Source organism: Mya arenaria, chromosome 13 (genome assembly GCF_026914265.1).
Source record: "Mya arenaria isolate MELC-2E11 chromosome 13, ASM2691426v1".
In the NCBI taxonomy this organism is placed as follows: Eukaryota; Metazoa; Mollusca; class Bivalvia; order Myida; family Myidae; genus Mya; species Mya arenaria.
Window position 1 is genome coordinate 63,453,923 of NC_069134.1, and position 27,752 is coordinate 63,481,674.

At 33.5% G+C, this 27,752-nt stretch overlaps 1 protein-coding gene across 2 annotated transcripts in view; it reads right to left on the reverse strand.

Annotated features, from left to right (window-relative positions):
- The window catches only part of LOC128213568 (phosphatidylinositol 3-kinase regulatory subunit alpha-like), a 131,993-nt gene that overhangs the window by 38,543 nt on the left and 65,698 nt on the right, over nt 1–27,752 (reverse strand). For both annotated transcript variants that reach the window (XM_052919427.1, XM_052919426.1), the window contains exons 5-7: nt 26,006–26,053; nt 19,469–19,566; nt 5,639–5,773 (exon numbers count right to left, since the gene is read on the reverse strand). In XM_052919427.1, the coding sequence (XP_052775387.1) occupies nt 5,639–5,773; nt 19,469–19,566; nt 26,006–26,053 (281 nt within the window). The remainder of the gene's footprint in view (nt 1–5,638; nt 5,774–19,468; nt 19,567–26,005; nt 26,054–27,752) is intronic.

The following is a 27,752-nucleotide window of genomic DNA, read 5'->3' on the forward strand; positions in this document are numbered from 1 at the left end:
AAAAAACATAGAATAAACAATTAAAAACTGACTTGGAAATTCTGGCCTCTTAATTCGTGAAAGTTCTGGGCTGGCATTCAGTATTGATATTAATTAGAACTTTAAAGAACGATGTAGCTAATCGGATTACTTGTTATTAATAACTGACCAATAGAGTGAATGAAGTCAATGATGTATGACTCTAAGATTAACTAAAAGGTGCTGTGCTCTGTATGATGAAAAAGCGATAGTTAGGTATATGGCTTAAATATTCCAACGGTTTACAGTTAGCCTTCGTAGCACAGTGGATTAAACACTGGACTGCAATTTTGGCCACACCAGTTAGAACCTGGCCTCCGACTCAATTTTTTTTTTTTTTAACAATTATGATATCAAAGCGTAAAACATTTTATGAAATAATTGTCCTGAGATTCGTTACAGAAAAAACTTTTTTTGGTGCCAATCTGGTGTACAGTCCCTTTAAGTTGAATATTGAATACCACCCCTAAAGCATAAATGTATTAACAAGCTCTCATTAAGCCAAATTCCTATCTTGAACATGATTTTACTCAATATAATTTGAGACCTGTAATGTGCGCACCTTATTTTTAAGGACAGCGATGAGAAGCAAAACGTAGTGCTCAAAACCACTGCCCTACAAGGTGACCCTTGTTCGATTCCCAGCCTGGGTGCAGTTTGAATCCCCAAGCCGGAAAAGTATGTTTCTTCCAGATTCGATCTCCTGTTTCCCCATTTTCACAATACCACGATCTTGTGCAATGTTGCGCCAACAAGAGTGACTTAGCAATTAAGAGAATATTTCACAATTGCTATAAAATAAATTAAATTTAAGCTAAGTAAATAAACACAACACCCTTGCTCTTGATTAGACAGTGTGACAACTTCATAAATATAACTTTCTTATAATGCCTCATTATGGAGTGATCATGTTGTTTTGTTCTGTTCTATTATTTGTATCCTGACAAAAGATGCCGTTGTTAAATGTACTCTGCAATATAATAGGTATGCAAGTTCACACAGAGAATGTATAAAAAGCATTAATGAGAAAATTCAAGCCGACCGTGAGAGCTTTTATCATCAGCGTTATAATACAAGTTTGAACACACTTAAACCTTAACCTACCATAGCAAGCCATATTTTACGGACATAACATACCTTTTTTTGACCTACATGATTAAGCCTTATAATTGTTTTTCTCAGAATCACTCCACGATCAGGCTTTTTGCATGTGGATCAGGCTATATTAACACGGCCACCTCCATTGTTTCAGCATTTTATGGAATCGGCAGCCATAAATGGAATTCATGTTCATGACAGATAATCTATAGACATGCTCCTATTTCTTCTTTTATCATACTTTTTAGGATTAAATTCTTCAGAATAATTATATCATCCGTCAGCGTAATGTTCCCGCTTTGTTAGATCAAATGTTTTATTAAAGCTGTTAGCACCAGCAGATAAACCACAAAGGGTATTTTGTTATATAAAGGATCAATATGTCATCTTATTATGACACGTTATAGGTTGCAAACAATAAAAAGGTGTAAAAAAAAAAGTTTGTTCCATTTCCCGACCAAAGTTATTAGGTACAAAGAATAAGAATTGAAGGGGACACAGAAACAAACTTTTAGACCTCATAAAGCATCAACTTCAACACAACCAATTTAAAGCAAGAATTTTTTGCTTATATTAGTCAACTAAAATATAATCATTTAAAAATAAGGGCATGTTACATTTTTCTATATAATTAAGTTTACTTTTAAACACAACCATTTTAAAGCAAGGGCATGTATTTTTCTATACAAGTTTACTTTTAAACACAACTATTTAAAAGCAAGGGCATGTATTTTTCTATATAAGTTTACTTTTAAACACAACTATTTAAAAATAAGGGCATGTATTTTTCTATATAAGTTTACTTTTAAACACAACCATTTAAAAATAAGGGCATGTATTTTTCTATATAAGTTTACTTTTAAACACAACTATTTAAAAGCAAGGGCATGTATTTTTCTATACAAGTTTTCTTTTAAACACAACCATTTAAAAATAAGGGCATGTATTTTTCTATACAAGTTTACTTTTAAACACAACCATTTAAAAGTAAGGGCATGTATTTTTCTATACAAGTTTTCTTTTAAACACAACCATTTAAAAATAAGGGCATGTATTTTTCTATACAAGTTTTCTTTTAAACACAACCATTTAAAAATAAGGGCATGTATTTTTCTATACAAGTTTTCTTTTAAACACAACCATTTAAAAATAAGGGCATGTATTTTTGCTATATAAGTTTACTTTAAAACACAACCATTTAAAAATTAGGGCATGTATTTTTCTATATAAGTTTACTTAAAAACACAACCATTTTAAAAGAAAGCTAGTATAGGGCATGTATTTTTCTAAATAAGCTAACTTCAAAACACAACCATTTAAAAGCAAGGGCATGTATTTTTCTAGATAAGCTAACTTCAAAACACAACCATTTAAAAACAAGGGCATGTATTTTTTCTATAAAAGTTTACTTTAAAACACAAACATTCAAAAGCATTTCTTTTGCAAGTTGTGCCACAAATAAACTTTCACATTTTTTTTTTATTTTCCAAGCCTTAAATTTGCCAGAATAAAGTTCTTTACATAACCATCTATATGTGTATGACAATCTTTAAAAGATGTCTTTTTCGCCTATTTTTAGCAACGCTTAATCTATTTTATGAAAGTCAGTCCTTCAATTTTCTTCATTATTTAACTGTTACACATTTTCTCCCAGATAGGAGATGACATTCAATGAATCTCAAAACAGCTAAGTTTGAACATGTGTAGTGCTTTATTTTTGCGAGGGTCTACTTTTTATGATTTTTACAAAATGATATTAGGTCCAGAATTAAACACCTAGTAGAAAAGTCAGTTCTGCGTTGTTTATAGGCATCACAAATTTAAAACCCTTGCAAAATTGTTCAAAAACTAACAAATCATGGAAAAAACACCCTTGCGAAGTGAATTGATTTACAGTAGTCAAATATTAATGACCGAATTTCCCTTTTTAGAAACATATTATAGGACTATTCGTATAAGATGGACAGATTCTCCATTAAAAACACATAAAATGAAATTAAGCAGCGGACATAAAATCAGGGAACGCTTATATCTTTTTGCTTTTATCCGCCAAAATATCTTATTTTGCTTTTTTGTTCGAAAAGATACATTGTAACATGACCTACATTTTCAAAGTCAGTTTAGTAAAAAATAGTAATCCTATCAGTTATTACCAGATCATTTTTCTTCCATATTTGCATATTGCAAGACAGATTGCAACATGCAACATTGACATTGTTTAATGTTATATGAATTGAATGGTGATTCAAGTTTTTACTAAAACTGGAGTCAATTAAACAAAATATATACATATCACAGACAGTGATCAATATCGCTGATAATTAAGCGTGGGTTAAAAATAGAAAGCTTAACACTTTTTAACGAATTTATCACAACGACACTTTTTTGAATTTGGTTTATGGTATGAAAGAATGAAATTACGAAATTACAGTTAGCTAAGCAAAAGAAACTAGAAGCGCCGCAATGCGACGAAACCAGGTTTTTGTTATGGGCAATCAGAAATTATAGCCAATTAATTTGTTGTATGAGTAAGTTCAATCTGCAGCTTCATATAAGCTATATTCACACTAAGATTCATCACTATCCATCAATTCTAACTAAGTTGTTGGCCAGAAAAACATTTTTCTATTTTTAGGAACAGTGACCTTGACCCCACCTCCCAAGCTAGCTCTTCACATAAGCTACCTTCGCTCTAAGTTTCATCAATATCTATCAATGCTAACTAAAGTTATTGGGCAGAAACCATTTTTCTATTTTTAGTAACAGTGACCTTGACCCCAGCCCCCTCAAAAGAAATTCCAAGCTTGCTCTTCACATAAGCTACTAGTACCTGCACACAAAATTTCGTCAATATCTATCAATCCTAACTAAAGTTATTTGGCAAAAAACATTTTTCTATTTCAAGTAACAGTGACATTGACCGTAGCCCCTCCCCACTCAAAAGCAATCCCAAGCTAGCTCTTCACATGCTATCTACACACCAACTTTCATCAATATCTGTCAATCCTAACTAAAGTTATTGGGCAGAAACCATTTTTCTATTTTAAGTAACAGTGACCTTGACCTTAGCCCCTCCCCCCTCAATAGCAATCCCAAGCTAACTCTTCACATAAGCTACCTACACACCAACTTTCGTCAATATCTATCAATCCTAACTAAAGTAATTGGGCAGAAACCATTTTTCTATTTTTAGTAACAGGCGACCTTGACCTTAGCCCCACCCCCCTCAAAAGCAATCCCAAGCTAGCTCTTAACATAAGCGACCTACACACCAAGTTTCATCAATATCTGTCAATGCTAACTAAAGTTATTGGGCAGAAACCATTTTTCTATTTTAAGTAAAGTGACCTTGACCATTTTTCTATTTTAAGTAATAGTGACCTTGACCTTAGCCCCTCCCCACTCAAAAGCAATCCCAAGCTAGCTCTTCACATAAGCAACTTACACACCGAGTTTCGTCAATATCTATTAATGCTAACTAAAGTTATTGGGCAGAAACCATTTTTCTATTTTTAGTAACAGTGACCTTGACCTTAGCCCCACCCCCTCAAAAGCAATCCCAAGCTAGCTCTTCCCATAAGCTACCTACACACCAAGTTTCATCAATATCTATCAATGCTAACTAAAGTTATTGAACAGAAACCAATGTTTGACGCCTGTCTGCCCGCCCGCCCGCCCAACGACAACCTCATTCTAATAACCCGGTTTTCGTTGAAAACCTGGTTAAATATCGAACAAGATAAGAGTTAAAAAAGTATCTGACCAATCAGCTGAGGGAAAGACCAAATGATAGCAGGCTCCTAATTATGTACAACTTTTTAACTTTAGGAGCTCTCTGCCTTAACACCAGACTATAGCACTTTTAAGTCTGTTACACCATTTGCCAAATTCTCAAATGCAACCTACAATCAGTTTTTAACATTTAATATATATTAATTTATTTTAGCTTAAATTGTGTAAACAGCTGTGAGTCAATATAAATCCATCTGTTTTCTCGATAGTACGTAACTATCATATCCTCTTGAGTCTGAGTTTGATGCAATAAGCAAGTTTGCCTGGCTGGGCTCAAACCTATGACCTCCAATCAAAAATTAATTACTCTCGAGGCCATTTCCCTTGGTTGGGTTCAAACCCATGACCTCTTGAGTGAGAAGCTGACTCCATGGAAACAAAACACTGGGTTCCAACCCATGACCTCATGGGTGAGAGGCGAACTCTATGGAAACACAACACTGGATGGGTTCAAACCAATTACCACATGGGTTCGGAGCCCACTCTATGGGAACGTATCCCTTTCGGGTTTCAAACCCATGGGTGAGACACCCTCTCAACAACACTGGTTGGGTTCAAACCCATGACCACATGGGCGAGAGGCGAACTCCATGGAAACGTACCACTGATTGGGTTCAGACCCATGACCTCATGGATAAGAGGCCGACTCCATGGAAACTTCAAACCAATGACCTCTTGGGTAAGAAGCAGACTCATGAATAAAGGACAGTAGTGTACATCAGCAATTTACCGTGAGTTTGTTGGGGTCCATATTAATGAGGTCGCGGCCCGTCACATGTTTGTCTCGAAACAGCTCTGCAAATCTGTACAAGTTTAGTGCAGCCATCCAGTCTATAACATTTTCCGTGGTCCAGTCTTCGAGCGACTGAAAGATAAGATAAGCTGAGATAAGATCATACAAGCTTTGATAAGATAAGATTAGTGACAGGGTTTCGATGGGACTGTTTTCGCAAAATGGTACAGGGTTAAGCGCCGCCATACAGTCTGTAATGTCTTCAATACTCCAGACTCCAAGTTACTGAAAGAAGAGATAAAATATGATCACATTTTGTTTGCATCCGAACAATTCGCAAATCTGTTTACATGTTCAACGCAGCCATCCAATCTTTAGTGTTTTCTGTGGTCAAATCGTCCAGCGACTAATCACATTTAGTGCAGTCATTCAATCTATTAATTGTTTAAAATACATGGTCCAGTCATCTAGAAACAGAAAGATAAGAAAAAACAACAACATAAAATGGATTGCATTTTACACCTGAGACAGCATGTCTGTTCATTGCCGGCTCTGATATCTGCCATATAAATATACTTTTAGTGATCCCCATCTTCTTATTTCACTTAAGATCTTACTTGCTAATGGGGAGGGTATATAAGGAAACAATGTTAATCAGATTGCCCTGTCTTCCAACCACTTGTGAAGTGTTCATCTCATTCTACCAGGAGAACAAAATTAGTTCTACAAGTCCAGAGATGTCATTTTATAGGGAACTTGCGAGTGTGTATGTGTCGTCTATTGCTATGGTTCCGCAGAAGCAAAAATAGACAAAACTAAAGAGAGTCATCAAAATAAGACATTTGAATTAACGATCTTGAATTCTTCCATTTCTGATGGAGCTTGCAATGAAATTTAACTGAAATGCTCAAGATAAGAAACGAAGATATACACCATTTCGTGAAGATAGACTTTAATGTTTTATGCCAGTTCAATGGTAAATGCCAATTTAGACAAATAAATAAAGTAAAATCTACTTAAATTATTGTCTTTTGATGATTTATTTATAGCTACCAGACTGAAGGATGCCGGATCATCTTGGGTGGGAAAGTATAATAAAGCATGTGGGACTTGCGGAAATTACATCGACTGTCTGATTACATTAATTAATAGCAAAAATCATAATGCAAATAACATTAAATCCTTTTCATCTTAAATCTTTGAATTTCCGTAGGCAAAAACGCTGAATCAATTCATCATTTAATTCAACACACCATAATGATGCCTTTTTGCCTTAAAACATGATTTATACGTGACTCTGTTCGTATTATATTAATTGAATTATATATGGAAAGCATCCCGGGGGTTAATTTTACCGCTTAATAAAATAAGGACAGAACTCCTCTTAGCATATTTATATCAATCTGCCAATGGCCGACAGGTAATTTTATTCTAAAATTTTCCTCAACTATTAAACCATTCTACAAATATATTTTACTGTATGATATCTACGTTTTTCAAATGTTTCGTGTGGGGATGATCAATGTCATTTTTTTCTTTTAAACATTCCAATAAATACTGTTAGATAATATGACATACTAAATGATATACAATTATAAATTTATACAATCCCATAACAATTACATTCAATTTCAATCATAATCAATTTCAATTGACTTGTCTTTCAAAAAAGCTTTTATTTATATAAAAACAGAAATACATTTCAAAACTCTAATTTAAAAAAGAGAGTGTATTTTTAATCAGAACCCTGTTCATTAAACAGAACAGAACAGACAGTTTATTACACTTACACAGTTGTACATCATCTAAATACATAAATTTATACATTTATTCATGTCATGTGTTAAACCATAGTTAACTTACAAAACATAGAAACAAGATAATAAACTTATAAAAAATATAGCTGTCACAAGACTGACAAATACCCCCAAACTCCACCTGGACACTGTGAGGAATTGCGAACTATTTCTTTCAAAAGAGGTAGTAAAAAAGGGCAATAACTCTGTAATAAGCTGAAATAGAGTTATAGTTACTGAACACTGCACTTCCTATTGTGCTTTACCACTGTATGAATTTTAATTAAGTTCCATCCCATTATTTTCTAGTTATGTTCTGTACAAACAAAGTAACAAAGGGCAATTACTCTGTAATCTAAGCTGAGATAGAGTTGTGGTTCTTGTACACTGCACATTTCCTCATTGCGTTTTACCATTGAATGAAGTTAAATTGAATTTCATCTAGTAGTTCTCAAGTTATGCTCTAGAAAAGAATAATTGCAATGGCCCAACAAAATGGCCGACCGACTGACCACAGGTTCACTCCAATACACCACCTCAAACTTTATTTGTAATTGAATAAATTAAACAACATGTAACATACAAGCAAAAGACAGTTGACCCACTTTTAATGAAAAAACAAGACAGACATTCAAGAACATGTCACAAATAGCAGATTGACTTGCATTGAAGTCACTATCAAATTACATATTAATTTTCCCCTTCATTATGCAATAAAGAAATATACTGAAATATGAGCTTCTTTAATTTAATAATTTTTAGTTCAATTTATTCTACAAAGAATTGGGTGACTTATAAAACAAATTATCATATAATTTTACACGTTTTGCATATAAAGGTGTCAGTATTACAAAAAAACTTCATGGAAACTTCAGATATGAAAGAAAAACTAAACAATTATGAATCAATTGGCAGTTCTTTATTTTTTCCGTCTAGAGGTAAAAAAAATCTAGAAGCCTATAAGCAGATGAGAATCACATATTTTCAAATGGAAAACAGCACTTCATTAATTAATAAAGACAGGTAACTTTAAAAATATAAGCTATTCTGATGAGACTTTAAACCGAACACATTTTTTTATGGCATTCATACTGAATAATTAATTATAAGTGGGCTGGTTGTTCAGAACTTTCTGAAACTTAACAAGATTGTTAACATCATCGTTGTTAATTTTCAATTTGTTACAGCACATCAGTTACAACTGTGATCTGCTGTATTTGAGATACCGTAAATAACCTATTAAACGAGCAAGCCCTAACAGACACGCAAGGGGTCTTTTGTGGGACTATTTTTCCTGTTCTGTGTCATGAAAAACATTAATCTTAACTCTAAACTTGAAAAAAAATGCAATTTATTCTGATAAAAGCGTTCCATTGGCAGTGATTTTGGAGCACCTGCTCAGGAGGCTGATGTCATGCATATACGATTAAATCAAATTTCCGTAAACAATAACAGGTGCAATAAACGTCACCTGATCATGTGATGGGTTGTCAGGAAGAATAAAACAGGTGAAAGTTCTATTTGTTTTATGTGCAAATCTCAGTAGATCAGAAATAGTCAGTTTTATATTTAAATAAAAGAGATAAAAAGTCAAATGTTCTAGACTATTTTTTGCAATGTTATTTAATAAAGTTTATGCTATTTGTCCTCAAATTTGCAACACTTTCTACCTGTTACATGAAACAAACATTTGCCATTATTGTCGAAAGTTGTGTATTGATATATTTATACTATGTGTTCAGTGTACCATTTTATTGATTTATGCACTATGATATGTATACTGTGAGCTACGATGTAGCATGTAGCAATGCTGATCACTGTGTAGTCAGTATTTCGTGTTTTCAACTCTAATAATACATGACTGATCACCGAATTTAGCATATTTTAAAAGTTTGCTAAATGGAGAAAAATATTTCTTTGATTTAGCGCTCAGGGTTCTCAAAAAGAGGTGTGACTTATGTGTTTTAGACAATATACGGTAGCTGTCTTATATTGAAATATGTGATCACATCATTATTAAATGTTAACGATCATGTTGTTTATAACATTGTTTTACTTTGTTAAAGTTCTGAACAATCGGTCCAAGTATGTGACAAATTAAATGTTCATGTTAACACAGTGTCTCTTACCATTTCCAAATTATATGACCAACATTAGTCAAGGTCTCTGTGAGCTTAAGATGGATGTAACAATTCCATTTTTATAAGGAGTTACATCAATCTTTAAGTCGGAGCCATTGTTTAATGTTTTTGTATGACACCAATGCCATCAACACCTACATCAAAGCTTTATAAATGACATTATATATGTTTATAACAAAGACTATCATAGTTTCTTTGAAAAACAGTCAAGCTAAAAAAAGACTTAAAGGAAAAAGATCCCCGTTGTTACATGGAATCATAGTACAGTCTCATTTATTTATTAGCCGATATCACCAATCATTGATACCAATATTTGAGGCCCTTATAGATGAATTATCCAGATATCTTATTAATCAACCATTTAGTCAAAATCTACTGCGATTGAGTTTATTTGAGGCCCTGACATAGTTCATTTATCCAGATACCTTATTAATTAACCATTTAGTCAAAATCTATTACGATTGAGTTTATTTGAGGCCCTGACATAGTTCATTTATCCAGATATATCTTACTAATTAACCATTGGTCAAAATCTACTGCGATTGAGTTTATTTGAGGCCCTGGCATGGTTGAATAATCCATTGATATCTTATTAATTAACCATTAATCAAATTCTATGTCTAATGACTTTATTTGAGGCCCTGACATAGTTCATTTATCCAGATATCTTATTAATTAACCGTATATCTTATTAATTATCCGTTGGTTAAAATCTATTGCTGATGACTTTATTTGAGGCCCTGACATAGTTGATACATCCAGATATCTTATTAATTAACCGTTGGTCAAAACCCATTGCTAACGACTTTCATGAAGTCAGTTGACAGAGATCTTATCAGGGCCTCACGGTAGTGTGCAGCAATAATGATCTGGGAACTTTGTTAACATTGTTAAATCATGAAGCTTTGGATTATTAACTATCAGGGCCTCAAATATTTAAATCTGTGATGGGGGAAGTACAGCTGTCCTCATTCCTTGCTGTCCCTTTTTTACTTTCAAATGAAAGATTATGCACATTTTTTTACACTTTAACAAAACCTTACTTTAAAGGACTATTAAGGGTTTTTGAAATTCCACATAAAACCAAATTAACTATCAAATACATCATAAAAAGTGATTGTTTATTAAAATGGAGATATATCATAATGTACTTTATAAAATATCATGGTTTTAGCTTGAAATGATGTATGAAATGCAACCAAGCTCTTAAATCTTAATGTTTTTAGCACAATTGAAACATATTGTAATGGTAACAAAAGTTAGAACATTCATATTATTATTTTTTGGCTTCCTATCAGACATAAATGATACAGACCATATTGAAATCTTACACTTTAAGCCTATTTAAAATACAACCTTAAATTTTAAGCCAATGAAATAGCAGATAGGCAAATAATTCATTATACCGTAAATGACTGGGTATAAGACGATAGGGGGTATTAGAAGCTGGCCAAAAAATCCAAGAAAAATCTGAGAAAAAACTTTTAATCTAAGTTTGGGGTTAAAGGAAACATAGAAAATATGTCAAAATTGTCTGCCAATCTTGGCCACCATGTTTGTTGACAGTGACGAATTTTATTTTTTTTCGTGAAAATGGCGATGGTTATCTTTAAAAACATACAATGATAATGCAAAATATGTTTCATTTTTATTCGTTTCATGTTAGGATAGGCACTGAAAATTACTTAGTGTGACAATTTGTTTCTGGATGGCACTGAAATGTACCTTTTATGACTATTTGTAAGATTTCTTTCTGACAGTATATCGTAAACGATAACCTGTCGAGAATGAATAGGGAAGTTACTGTATATGCAAAAACTTTATATTGTACGGGCTTGTTCTCAAAGTGTCAACACCTACAGAAAAGAATAAAGAACATGGAAAAGTGCAAAAATCATGACCATTATTTCATCAGTTTGTAGTATTGGTATGTTAAACAGGTCTAAAGGCAGTGCAAATTTTTCACACCTTATCGTACAACTGACAAAAATATTTTGACAGTGCCCAACTTTGCTTTTTTATATGCATGTTTAATTATTGCTTTATTCAAATTAATATTGAATAATTTTAATAATCTAAATCTTACAATATTTTTTTTTAAATTATAAACATCTTGCGATATACCGTATCCCGATCTTCAACTGCTGTTTTAACCCATATATACTCAATCGATATGACGCGAGTAACTTCCCTTTCTACATAAATCTAAACAACTCTCGGCCTGAAATCGACCTCAGAAAAAAGTTCAAAAGCTTGTTACTGGGTATTATACGCAGGCATTTTTTTACATCGAAATCTGAGGGAAAAAAATGCGTCTAATACCCAGTCATTTACGGTACTAGACTTAATCATTAAGAATTTTAAATTTCTCGGGTGTTTAAAGGTCCGCCCACTGCCACTCATCCTATTCACACTCCCTGCGTCAGATTTTGCTTGTGAATATGTATCAGACAATGAGGTTGTATTCCAAGTCATTAGGTGACTTGATATGTCTATATATCACACCTCCAACATAAATGACGCAAAGCCATTGGTCAAGGACTGGTCACGCAGTGACCCCATATTGGGTCATCAAATTTATATCATACCAAAATTGCGTCTATTTTCTGATACTGATGAATATTCCGATGAATAAATAAAACATTTAAACATGTTAACAGGATGTTGACCTGACATATACGTTATGAGTTCAGTAGGGGACCCAATATGAAATATACACGGTGCATTTCCTTTGCCACGTATATCCCATATTGGGTCACCTACTAACCCCATTACTTAGAATACATGTCTTTCTGATGAAGCCATCAAAGCTTACAAACATACCTCAGCAAAGGCGTTACAGGTCGTACAGAAATGTCCTGAAAGGCTATAATTGAAGTTATATCAAAAGTCTGGCTCCATCTGTAACGACTTGAGCTATATACTTTTTACAGTTGTTTTTACAATCTCCAATCGAAAGGTGATTGATTAGAAACATTTGTACAAAAAACAAATTTGGGTCAAGTACTCCAATTCATCACGTTGAATTGGCGTTGAAAATGTGACAGTGAAAGCAAGGCTAAACTCAAACGTTTGGACTTGCGCATCCTTCAGCATAAACGTTACAACAAGAAATAGCCGATGCTATGTTAAAAAAAATTAACTTTATACTGTCACTAATCTTTTACAAAATACATAAGCCATTTACAATCAGCCGAGAACACAGAATTTCGAATTGCTGAGGTGATCAATTTATGTCAGCTACCAATTTATCATCGCAAGTGCCCTGGAAGTCAAATCGTTCTCACTGAATCTTCCATTGCAATTTAAACCTTTTGCAAAAAACATAACTATTGTAGTACTTAATATCAAGTTCCCAAATTACGCTTTTAAAATGTGACAAGTATCATTTATCATACAAATGATGTCTCACTGCCTATATTTCAGAGGACTCAAAGCCATCATCATATAATATCTTTGTTCGAATGACCCATATTAACGTTTTTCTGCATGAGAAGATGAATATATTATTTAAAATCTGAATATATTTTTTTCCAGATTCTCATATTTCAATTTCAAAAGTTAGCAAAAAATTTGTCACAAATTGCTATTTTATGACGTTTGATGTGAGATTAATATCTTGAAAGTTTTATTAGTATAATCATGGCAATAGATAATCACAGTAAACGCTGAAAACGCAGAAAATTATGATTTTCCCATGATTTTTTTTTTGTATTGCATTTATAAACAGAGAAGCGCGAAACTGTCTAAGCATGAAATACAAAAATATATCTTGCTTTCAAATGCAAGTTAAAGGCGCAAGCAAATAATTTTATGACTGAATTAAATAAATGCTATGTTTCATTTAATATTATGATTATTACTGCGATTTGCATCCATATAGTCACAGGATTATAAATTAATACCATGTACATTCTAAAAAGCACATTCACACTTGTAAGAGTAACATTATAAAAACAAACCTTAATGTGGAGTTACAAGAAACATGGCATACTAATGGAACTTCTAAATTCTATGGGTATCTTCTATGTCAGATTTTCAATGAGAGAATTCCTCCCATTTGTCCAAAATTGGTGAGATCATTTTAATTTCAGTGATTTTTTTTAATTAGAAATGGGCAACATTTCCTATCCAGAGAATATTTGTGACGGAGGTTTTAGAACACTTCCGATATAGATGCTTGTAAAATGTAGATTAAAACAAAACTTATACAGGTAGCAAAAACGCTTTTAAACATGGGAGTTGACAATATCAATGAAAAAATTTGATAAGGCAAAGGCAGACCATAGTTGACCACAAAGCCATAATAAAATAAACGAGAAGAGAGACCCTTAGGGCAACGACGCTGTAACGATAAAAGTGAAAATGCAAAATATACACAAACTGCAAGCGAGGGTGAGATTATCTCACATTATGTATATTCAATGCTATTTAGCGAATTTTGGCGTGAAGGCGCGAAAATGGCTTGCTTGAACTATCCCTGGAAAAGATAGGCCAGAGTTTGTTTTTTTTTTCGTTTTACGGGAAAATTTTCAAAAATAAGCCCAAGGAGGAGGGAATAAAATTAAGAAAAAGCAAGATGATGATAATAAGCAAGTTTCAAGTTTTATTTTCATCATGGCATATAATATGCATGTGATATCACAAAACAAGAGCACCGCGAAACGGAGCATTATACGCCCGAAGAAGATTCGGCTTGAGGTCTTTAATAAACATTTAGGTTATGCTAGTATACTGCTTACTAGGTGTGAAGTGTTTACAACAAAGGCTTAAACTTCCAATATTGAAACTTTAATGATACTTAAGTTAGCAGTGCTAATAAAAACTTTTGTTCAACAGTATTTTTTCACAACATAGAATAATTGTAAAACAACATACATACTGGTAAGTAGTGCAATGAAGGATGTACTACTATGGAATCAGAATTTATGAAATGAAATATTTTTATAAAAAAAATAGAATATTTGAAACTTCCTTAGAAAATCTGAGAATACAAGTTTAAAAGTAGCAGGACTTGGAAAGTGCTCACAACACATCCTTTTAATGTAGCAATAATTTGTATAAAGTTATCTAAAAATTGCTTTATTGGTTACAAAGTTGTGGCTAGGACACGTTTTCTAAAAATTCCTTTATTAGTAGTAACACAAAGTTGTGGCCTGGACACGGAATTGCTAACGCCCCCCAGTGAAATTAGCCTTTGAGGTACGGACCTGGAAAGCATGCTTGACAAATCCTTTTAATGTATAGATGATTTGTATAAAGTTATTTGAAAATTGCTTTAGTAGTATTAACCCAGTTATGGCCTGGACATGGAATTGCTAACGTCCCCCCCCCCCCCCCCCTGGTGATTCTAGTGTTTGAGGTATGGACCTGGAAATTGCGCGCGACACATCCTTTTAATGTAATGATGCTTTGTATAAAGTTATTTGAAAATGACTTTATTAGTGACCCAGTTGTGGCCCGGACACGGATTTGCTAACGCACCACCATGGTGATTCTAGTGTTTGAGGTATGGACCTGGAAATTGCGCGCGACACATCCTTTTAATGTAGTGATGATTTGTATAAAGTTATTTGAAAATCGCTTTATTAGTTACCAAGTTATAGCCCGGATACGGAATTGCTAACGCCCCTCAGTGAAATTAGCCTTTGAGGTACGGACCTGGAAAACATGCTTGACAAATCCTTTTAATGTAGAGATGATTTGTATTAAGTTATTTGAAAATTGCTTTAGTAGTAACCCAGTTATGGCCTGGACATGGAATTGCTAACGTCCCCCCCCCCATGGTGATTCTAGTGTTTGAGGTATGGACCTGGAAATTGCGCGTGACACATCCTTTTAATGTAATGATGCTTTGTATAAAGTTATTTGAAAATGACTTTATTAGTGACCAAGTTGTGGCCCGGACACGGATTTGCTAACGCACCACCATGGTGATTCTAGTCTTTGAGGTATGGACCTGGAAATTGCACGCGACACATCCTTTTAATGTAGTGATGATTTGTATAAAGTTATTTGAAAATCGCTTTATTAGTTACCAAGTTATGGCCCGGACATGGAATTGCTAACGGACGGACAGACAGACGGACAGACAGACGGACAGACGATGGAGGCCATAACATAATACGACCCTTCAGGCGTATAAAAATGAAACATATTTTAGTTGACATCATAAGCACGAACCGCCGGCTTCCGCCATCTTGGAAATTGTGCGCGATAATTTTTGTTGTTGTGAAATTAGCATTAGGTTAAATAGCACTAAATTTTATTTTCTATCGGAGATCGAAAAAACGGGCGGCGGAAAAAATAAAAATAAAGTTAGGAATTTGAATCTTTTCTTATTTGGGTTTTGCAATATTTAGGTACGGCGCTCCCGTAAAACGAAAAATAAAAAACTGGCCCTACCGTTTTTCATTTTTGAGGCCATTATGAATTTTTGTCAATGGATAAATGTTACAAATAGTTCCATCTTAATGTAATTTGTTTAGCTATGAACAAATTTCATTGGGACTGGTGTGATTTCATAAGATAAAGAAGAAAATCCTTTGTTTAAAGACATCGAAAGTAAAAAATAAACAGCAATATTTTTGTTGTAAATAAAATTGATGATGTATAACCTTAGTGCACATGATAGTGTTGAGTAACCTTTTGTACTTTAGCAAGTGTGCTGTAAACAAAATGGCACTGATATGATTTCCTATCAGAACAAATTATTTTTTAGAATTTTAGCCTACATTTTTCAGGTCCAAAATAAGAGAATTAACATAACACTTGGCGGGATCAACACTAATGACGTCTATAGACTGGATGGAATCACTGAGACAATCTAAGGATAAAGGTTATCAAAAATATTGAATAAACAGACTTTTTCGCAGTATTCTCATTTTGGCGATATTTGCGAATGCGAATCCACCAAGTCGCAAATTCAAAACCTATAAAATATTTGTTCTACCATAGTTTATCGATGACTGAAAAAGTGGTGTTTTAACTTCAAGGAATTTATGTAAATCCAAGAATTGCAAACAAATGACCTCATGACTTCATGACTTAAAGTATTTCAGATCCCAGTTGTTAGGTCATTGAGTCCACATTATGAAAGAATATGCTGATACAAATGCGGAATATGATAGACTTACAAACCTTTTTAGAAAACGCTAATTAATATTCTGGCATCTAGCTCTAATCAGCTTTAAATCTATAAAGGATTATTGGGGCTTGATGAAACAGTGATAATTATTCTGCCTTTGTAATCCGGCCAAAGCACGACTGTATTATCGAAGATCATTGTCTCATTAATTAACCATTGTTTGACCGAAAATGATAAGATCTTTCATCTACGGCAGAACTGTACTAATTAACCTAATATGTAACCGATATTTACTTCAAACAGCTGCCTACCTCAAAAGTTTCTGTAAGTGAAGCCATACTGAGGTTCATTCCAAACTTAGACAAAATATGTATTTCTGGACAAATTGCAACTATTTTTGGCAAAAGGAAACCAAAGGCATGTCATTTACATTTTTCCTAAAACAGACATTATGCCATACTGAACTGTTTTCTAAAAATAATAAGAGTGCAGACTGGCTTTGAAATGCCAAAAATGTCATTCTGACTTCATATTTAGGACATTAGTATCTGCTATAACTGGCATTTATGCTGTAAATATTTAGCTAGAGTGATGTCACCTTCTGCATTGTATATGGCAGATTTCACGTTTTGGTGACCAAAAAGTTCCCGGCGAATATTGATTTTTAAAATTTATTGCAGATTTGTGATTTCAACATAATCTTTTACAGCAATTTCTTATCTATCATATTTAAGAACATTTGCAATGATTTATTCATGCATTTTTATAAAAAAAAAGAATTTTGTATCACCATACCATTTGTGCTAGTGTTACAATATTGCCGGTAAAAACTTGTTTTTTTTAATATTTTGATCCAAAGAAGTATTTTGTCTTGCACTAAATGGTTCATTTATCTATAAAACAGATTGTACAGACAAAAAATAAAGATTGTTTCGTTTTTCTCAAATAAATTTATTGAAACAAACCCTAATTGGACAACAAGACAGAAAATGTTTTCTGCAAACATAGGTTTTCTTTTTATATCAGATCAGATAAGCTATAAACATAAATGTTTTGTTGTGGTAATATAAATGTCTCTAGTATGGTGCAATTATCATTACCTTTGATATTAAACATATATATTATAAATTGCTAATTGCGAGTATGTGCTAGTGTTACCACAAAACAGAATGAGTAACATTAGCAGTATGTCACATTAGCAGTTGGACAGAATGTTTCACAACAAATTAAAATACAGACCTACCACAGACTGTTTGAGCTTGATACAGTATAAAACAAACTATATAAATGATTGATAAACACGGTCAATTGATAATCACAAAAATTCTTAATTCTGTCCAATAAATAACGATATCAAACACAAAAGCGGTATGAATTCAATATAAACTACGTACCTAATGAATGAATACTTACAAACGATAGTTTACAGACGACATTGTTATGTTCGAATAATTGACTCTGGGAAAGTCATCAAATTTCAACGATTTTCTTGCTTTATTAAGCGCTTGTCTTAATGCTAGCGTGACATAATGTTAACGTTACATCGAAGGACAGAATGAGCCAAACTTGGATTAAGTTTTTATCAACGGTATTCACCACTATTTTTATCATTTCAATGTCAACTGTGAACCAGTCCAATATAAAAGTAATCGCTACCCGGATGTTAACCCTCAGTCGGTGTAAATTATTCACGAATAGAAAAGGTGCTATCGTCATGCTAAAATGGGACAGAATCGATTTTGAGTAACATTAACACATTTTTAGACCTAAAAAACTTTATGATCGGGAATGACCAATTTCTTGTTACATGCAATACTGTTTTTATCCGACACGTAGTCTTTGTTTTCAGTGATTTAATAAAGGTGTGTTTAGGCTTAAAACAGTTAGCAGTGGATCATGTCTGCTAATGTTACACAACAATTCGAGGACAGATTACCGTAACGTTATCACCATGCGCAATTACCGAAAATTTAAGTATATTACGAACGAAATGCAATCATTTTAGATATATTATTGTTTTAATTAACATTTCTTGCAAACATTATTCAACAGACAAGAATAAAAAACTTACCAGATGTTACTGAAAAGCATCCTCAAAAAAAGTGGTATATTGGTACCGGGAAGATTTTCTGTCTTTTTTGTCCTAAATATCGGCATATTTTTACATTTTTTACCTTATTTAACACAATATTTTCATTATTTTAATACAAATCACTTCTATTAGGTGTTCTTATTGGGTTGGGAAAGGCAATTGCTGTATATATGACGTTGACATGCAATAACAATAAATGAAAGCAAATGGGCCAAATAATTGCCTTTTTTGTGAAATCTGCCATATGTATTGTATTGTCACTTTATCTTTGATTTAAAACATCAGAAAAACACATTTCTTGTTAACATTTTTTACAATTTTTAATTAAAAATGAATATCCTGCTGACATATTTCTAGTTCTATGAAACCAAAAGCTATTTTTCTTTAACATAAATTAACAGTACACTATACTACTAGTTAAATCTTTTTTGGAACAAGCTGAAGTTCTTCTATCAATCATTGAAAACCCAGTTTCATCCCATCGCAGCGTTTCTCGTTTACGTTATTATTTGACTTTTTTATTGCTATTTACAGGCACATATAACATCATTAAATGGTATTCATTTCTGAGACAAATTTTTAGCGGTGTAAACGAGCATGCTATCCTATGACAGCTCTTGTTCAGAAGGTGGTTTGAAAAAAAGAGTTTACTAGGGTAGAGTTTTAGAGCCTCCTTATTCTTCTAATAATCAAGCTAAAAACCAGCCATACCACACTGGATTCCATGGTCGGGGTTGAGTTAACACGACGTCGATGACAGGTGCTCTTCGCAACTTCAGCACACGCATTGTGACAACAAGCGCTGCATGCTGAAACATAAAAATAGAGGATGCATTAAGGTAAAATGCCACCAATTACTTTTATCTCCATAAAAATAGTAATTATTGACTGTTCAGTTAGCGCAATGATTTGCTTACTTGTTTCCCACCACAGATTCCCAATTTCAATTCCTGGACCTGGGCATTTGTGAATTTGGTTTGTGGTTAACAAGTCGCACAAGTGGGTTTTCTCAGGTTTCCCCATAAAACAAGACCACACTCTTGCACAACATCGTGCCAACAAGTGTGACTTAGTAAAAATATAAAAGACCACAGAACCCTTTTCCTTCTCACCAATGTATTACAGGGCCATAGATTTCATAACATCTGAAAGGCAGACTTCGATTTTATTTTCCAGGGATTCATGACAGATTTCAGTTTTATTCCAGAGAATAATTGCAGATTTCGTTATTTATTTTCTTGGGGTTAATGGCAAATTACAGTCTTATATCTGGGGGTTAATGGCAGATTTTGTTTTTATTTCAGGGGGTTAATGGCAGATTGTGTTTTTATTTTTGGGGGTTACCGTATTATATCATGCATAGGACACACTTTTTTACCCCCGATTATCGTCTTAAAAATTGCCTGCGTCCTTTCTATGCTATTAGAACTTCATCTGGTTTTTTCCAAGTCCATTTCAGGTCGAAAATATCGGACCGGGGAAGAACGCGGTAATAGTAAGTATCTGTACTATAGTAAGTATCTGTACTGCGTCACTGAAGAGAACAACTGACATAGGTAATACCACACAAGTTAACACATGCAGAGATATTTTAAATGTTTACTTTAAAATGGTTTATTGAGAAATAAATTGAAAACAAACATGAGTGTTTACTTTTTTGCAAAAGGGACGCTACTCAAAAAAAACTCGATGTGAGTCAGCACTTTAACTGGATTGAGTTATAACGGCAACGGAAAATCGGGAAAGGAGGTATTTATCAATTAATCAACAACGATTTTAATGTTTCGATATTTTACAAAACATTTTGTTGTATGTTACTGTTTTAAAAAATTAATAAAGGAATGTGCATAACGCAAAGTAGCATTATTGTCACTATCAAATCTTTTCAAATGTGCGAAGGTGTGAAAAACACCAGCTGTCTGTCATTAGAAAAACATCAAAAACATCAATAGAACGAACTATTGCGATGGTAATACCGTATTGTTGTTTGTTCGCACTTTACCCGAGGTGCCTTCTGCTGGCAAGGCTAATTACCGACACGCAATAATTAGACATGCTTTAATCCGCGCAGCGACAAGCCTTATCAAAACAATCATTAGTTTTGACAATACAGTTTTGCAACGGTTGCTAGGGTTGACTGGCATTCAGAAGGCATGTCGGAACTATTGCAACGGTTGCAACGGTTGACAGTCAGAACTAGTCTATTACAGCATTTGTATAAGTCTTATATTATGGTGAATGTTCTCAAAATGTCAAGACATATATCATTGTGGTGTACGCTTAATTACCGAAATACGAAGATAATTATCGAAATACACAACACGTATCGAAATATGCCTTATATACAATTTTTGTTTGTTTTTTTACTTCAATATATGTTATAAATACTTTACCAACCTCAATTTTTCGGCTCCGATTCTGACATTTTTCCGCTGCGTCCTATCTTATATATTAAGGGGTTTTACCCCGTTTTTTCAACAATTTTTTTTGCCTGCGTCCTATCTATGCTAGCGTCCTATACATTATATAATACGGTAATGACAGATTTTGTTTTTTTCTGGGGGTTAATAGCGATTTTATTCTTATTTCTGGGGGTTAATGGCATATTTCGGTCATATATCTGGGGGTTAATGGTAGATTTCATTCTTATTTTTGGGGGTTAATGGCAGATTTTATTTTTATTTCTTGGGGTTAATGGCAGATTTTGTTTTTATTTCTGGGGGTTAATGGCCATTTTTTCCCTTTCTGTGTGTTTTCCCTCTCTGGGGGTTAGAGTCACAAAAGAACAATACCTCTTCAAATGTTTCCTCCAATTTGGATATCTACAGGCTAACAGTTTTTAAACTAAAATATCAAAATAAAATGAAAGTAAATTTTAAGTTCTATAACCTGATTTTTAAATATATTTTTTTATATTCATTATAATATTTACAAAAAGTAAATATCTTTTTAAAAATTAACACCAACAGCATTATGATGCTTACCAATCTTCGATCATTATAATTTTGTATAAATAAGAATCATACAAGCTTTATAGCTAGATGACTTCATGTAAAATCAGAATACTTAGGGACCAATATATTTTCAATTATAAATTTATTTATTATAAACTAGCTGAAATGGAGCCAAGGAGAAGATCAATTTTATAATTAAGTCCTTTAACAAAACTGAGTGTGTATTATAAATGCATTTAAAATTTAAATTTATTTTAAGTATATTAAATCAGAAAGGCAAACTAATTCCTGTATCATAAAATCTGATCAAATACTCTACAATATTAAAATAGATTTTCCGATCAATGGCGCTGTAATGAACTAGGTCATTAGGGCAGGAGTATCATATATAGTCTGCTCAATAAAACCGCAAGATACCAGTTTGCGGTTTCCCGATAATATTGCGTTTTTCATTAAAATTTGTTTAATCTAATTCATCTTGAAGGAAACATCATGAACCTTTTACAAATATTACAGAATAATCTCAGTGAATAGAAACATGGCATGCAAGAATTCAGGGTAAAAACCTAGGTGTGTTAATGAGTACCCAAAAATAAGTCCTGCCCATGGAGATATGGTCCAACATTTTGCACCAAAGGTGAACTTTTAATACTGACCACATATTTAAGTGACCATATAGAACCCTCTTGTCCTTAATGCCTTATAATGTTTGCAACACAATGGCAGACATTTGAAACTAATTAAATAACGATTAACAATGACCACAAAGTGAAAACCTATTTTAATTATACGTTACATAAATAGATTTCTTTTTCTGTATTGAGTACATTAAAGCGTGTCATGGCATATTTTCCACTTAATTCATTACATTTAACAACTTTCAAGACAGAATTTTACAAAAAATTTTTAGATTACAAACTAGCTTTCTAGCCTGATGCTTTGAATCATCAAAATTTGGAGAATTACAACTTAACAGACCTGTCATCATAATTAGGTTGTCCCAGCCGAAAACAGGCTAAAATCTTAACACATTTAGCACACATTAGGTAAAGTAGTAAGAAAGGTTTGATATCTTCGCTCTCTCTCTCTGCCTTTCTTATGCACCAGTCAATTGTAACCACGGCCCCCCAGGTCCAGGTGTATACCGGGGATAGCTTGGAAAATGGGCCGTGTTATAACTTTCCGAATGCGGTGGTTTTGTGTTCGCAAAAATATAGCAGGGAATGGGCTTTACCTAGGGTCCCTGGGATGCGGGGGCATTTCGCGAGGAGATTACCATCTGGTCGTCCCCGCAGGGCAGTGATTTTACCTGGGGTTGGCTGGACCTAAAGTCAAAGTCCCGCTATTCCCCGAACCTGGGGGGCCGTGGTTACAAATGACTGGTGCATCAATCATTGAGCGTTTACCAAAAATGTTCTAATATGCAACATTGTTGGAATTGATGAAGACTCTGTCTCTTAATGCAAATGTCTCCTAATAAAACAAGACGGCTGCGGAGCAAACACCAATACTTGTCTTATTTTACAAGGGGCATAACTCAAATATAATTATAATTATATCAGAGTTATTTGCCTTGATTGATAAAATAATCCCAAAGCTATGATAGCACCTCAACTTTTTTTCAAAAAGGTAAAAGAGCTCAAAACAAGACTAATAAAGATCTTTGTAGGATAAGTATGATATTCTCCATTTTTCATGGCTGATTTTATGCAATATACATAACCAAAATAATTCTTAATCTTCACTAGGACAACTCTATTTACCATAAATGTCCTATCAAATGTGCATGCCCTAATCGAGGCCCCAAATAATTTTCCTGAGTCTATTTTCCAATTGAGTGACATGAACAATGAATATCTTAATCGTTAACTACAAAAATCGAGATAAATTCCGATGAAAAGCATTCCTATGGTCGCCATTTTCCGGCACATATTGACGTCATGCATACACGGAAAAAACATACCATACAGTTGGCGAAAGTTGTGTATAGATAAACTGACGCAAACCATTCTGTACACCATTTTATTTATTTACCCAGCATAGTATATTACAATTAGCTAAGACGCAGCAGATACTTATTGTTATTTCATGTTTTTGACTCCAATTTAACGGCGTTTAAAAAATCGTTGAATGGGGAAAAATTGTTCTTTTTTAGCATATGCAGTGTTCTAAAAAAAGACATACGCCCTGTGTGTTTAATAGGACATATACTGTAGGCTAGTGTTGTGCTGATGATCGATTTTAATCAACAATTGATCAGAAAGGCCTACGTCCGCAAATCGGTAGTGATTTGGGCAATCCATTATAGAACCAAGGGATGTAACTGCTACTGACTAATTTTTTTTTTCCGGTTTATGCTAGATAATGTTGAAATGTTAAGGTGTTACAATGTTAAGTTATCTAGTCATATTCTTATCAAGTCAGTATGTCACTTCAGTACCTTATCTTTTTATTTTGTAATTGAACTGCTAAAGGATTGGTTCTCAACTTCTCATGTTTGTGGTTTAAAAGTGATTTTTAAATTTTTTTACCGACATCTTATCATGTACACAGGTGATGAGCAAAAAAAGTCACGTGACCACAAATGCAAGCTAGTAGTACTTTGGATCGATTGATCGTCAATCAAGTTAAGTTTCTTATCGATATTTTTGTTATACGTGAGAGTTCATTCAAGTGACATAGCGCAAAAAAGAATGCATTGTTATGTATTTCGATCGGTGTTATATTGGTCACCATTCATGTCTGCATAGTTTCCGAGAACACTTCGATAAAAATACTGTCCAGGAATGCAAACGCACGTAGGTAATGTTAAAATGTCACATATTTAGATAAAAAGCCACAATTTTTTCAATTTTTTGTCCCTCAATTCTTCAATAATGGTTTTTATTTGTTTTATGAATATTTTGGGGGATGCAATTTGTACAAAAATGCATTTTCTGAAGTATTTCAAATTTGGCAAATGCACGTTGGCATTTTCATAAGGCAAACGTACGTAGTCTACGTAGGCATCTTATATAATAAAAATAATGAGTTAACGTATATGTCGAAAGCCTTTAAAACTTTTGTTTTATTTCTTCTATTTCTTATATACATTACTAGATAATTATTTGATAAGCCATCTTTTAAGATTTTAATAAGAGTTTGTTTGCACGAGACATACTTTTTTATGAAAATGCCTTTACAGATGATATTCTTTTAACAAACTACAATTTGTGTAATATGTTTTGCGAAGTAAATCAAGTGGCGCTTAATAAATGAATGACAGTGCCTGTTTCAGTGATGTCATTTGTTTGCCGCGTTTGTGGGAATACGTTGAAAACGACATGGGGGCTGAAATTGCATGAGCGCCGCCATGGCGGTGTAAAAACATTTACATGCTGTTAGAAAAAGTTTTACACCACAGCGTTTGCATTTGTGGTCACGTGACTATTTTTGCTGTGATATATATCGGTGTAGGTGTAAGGTGTAAGCCTTTAGTTTTCTCAGTTTTCTAAAAGAAATGTTCTTGTAAAACATATATAACATTCAACTACTTGTTGTACTTGTTACTGACTGATTATTAAATAGAAATTGATATCTTTCTTTGGTTTAATTTACACATGTATACAATACTAAATGAAGACAAAAATATAGCCTGTGATCTCATGTTCTGTAATAGTTACCTGTTAACACTTAAAAGATAGTTGCGTTCTGAATAAATAATGTAGAAATGCACAAACAATATTGTAAGGGAACATAGGTGCGTAAAACTGGTGCATGTACTGCCTAAAAGGGACTGTGCACCAGATTAGCACCAAAAAAAGTGTTTTTTTTCCGTAACAAATCTCAGGACAATTATTTTATAAAATGTTTTACTCTTTGATAACATAATTGTAAAAAAACATGCCAAAATGTCCGAGACAGGGTTCAAACAGGTGTCGCCAAAATTGCAGTCCAGTGTTGTATCCACTGTGCTACGAAGGCTAACACTAAGCAGTTGGAATATTTAAGATATGTTCCTTACATGGTCATATCACGTGATAACATCGACTAGCCAATCATGCGGTACTTCAGTTAGTAAGTTTCAATGCATTGTACACATCAATACCAAGTTTATGTCAGTTTTCGACAATTTTCTTCTTTTTTTCCGCTGTTTCATCATAAGGAGTACAGCCCCTTTAAAAATGATGACCACAGTTAATTAAATTATGATTAAATCCATTAATAATCGATCATTGATCGGTTTCAAAAATCGCTTATCGATATTAATTTTTCTGTCCGATTCCCAACACTACTGTCGTCCAAGGTAACATACCTTCACATTTCTTTCCAAATTTCCCCGTTCCCCAGATGTAATCGTTACCTGAAAATACAAACATTCATATATTATATAATACCAGAATGAAAAAAGCTTAACTAACCGTTTGCTCTTTTTAAAAATCAGAGCAATAAATGCCCCTTTTAGAGGTACACATAAACTATGGAGTCTTTGCCCATTTGCATTTTTTGGCATATTCTTTTCTTGCATACCGGACGTGTGTTTCCAGTCATGTGACCAGTGCTGGAAAAACCCATCTTACATACCCCATGTAAGATGAGTCACGCGCAACAACGCGCCACTTCTTATTTCATTTATTTCAGTATGGTTTAAGAAAGATAAAGTATGCCATTTCAATAAAGCGCAATCAAATATATATGTTTGCAAGACTTTTAATTAAAATCAAAAATAATTCATCGTAAAAAACGCTATTTTTAGTTATTTAAAATTACTGCGCTCTATGACGTCAATAAACAACGTCGCACGCGCTTTTTGGTGTAATTGTACAAAAGTTCGATTTTTCTACGTCATTTTTCCACAAATTCATAATTTTAGGTATGCAAGAAAAATATCAATCAAGTTTTTCCGTTCCGGATCGAAAAATCCGACCCCAGGGCACGCTGCGTGACCGGTAACTCGGCAAGCCTCGTTACCGGCTTACGCACGTGCCCTCGGGTCGGATTTTTCTATCCTTACCGGAAACACATGATAGATACTTATAGTCTTTCAACAACACCCACATGCGTTTGTCCTCTATTATAACTACACTCCTGAACGCATCGCTGTAGATCCTATTCTTTTGAAGAATTCTGTCCTCTATATACTTTGTAATCAATTATAGCTAAAAACACAAACATTTCCATTTTATGAAATTCATATTTTTTGTTGTGAAAGATTACATCGAGCACTAATTATCATCTTCTTTGGTGGTATTCACATCAAGGCAGTTTTCAATCTTTGATTTAAACCATTTACACTACATAATTTGCATACAATCACCTATCTTGGCAATGGAAATGGAGATATACGATATAAATAAAAAATATTTACACTGATATTAGCTCAAGGCGACAATAAATATATAATTGCTGAATTTTCATCCCGAGACGCCACCTTCTTTTTCCCGCTGCCCCTTAGAATTTTATTGACTCTAATAAAAATGTTCAACTTGGCCCTGTATTTGCGTATCAGTCCAGTTCTGTATGGTGTTGATGTATAACATTTACACGTAAAAAAGGAGAATTGTTATGGTCATGTTAGTGGTTTGTATAGAAACACATATATTTGGTCAGTTATGAAAGAAAAATAAAATAAAATGTCATCCCTGCCCCCATTTAAAAAAAGGGATGAAAATCTAGCAGTTAATGACATTGGCCTTAATATCAGGGGTTAAACCTCAGTAATCTTGGTCAATGCTGTGCATAAAAAGTTAAGGAGGTTTTAATCGGCAGTGCAATATGGAATGCATCTCTGGGTGGGGTGGGGCGGGGATGGGGGGGGTCAGGTGATCTTTAAGGGGTGCATGCAAATCATGGTAAAAAAAAATCTACAGTTATATTGATCAATCTGAAATTTAAAAAACAACAACTACAAAATCATTCGTTATGAAATTTGCATACATAAATTGCTTCATTTTATTTCCATTATTTTTTTTTTTTAAATACTTAGGTCCTGCTTACAAGAATGTCTACCAAACCCTACAAAAAATAATCATAATTTGGATTATGAAATATACTTTTGAAAT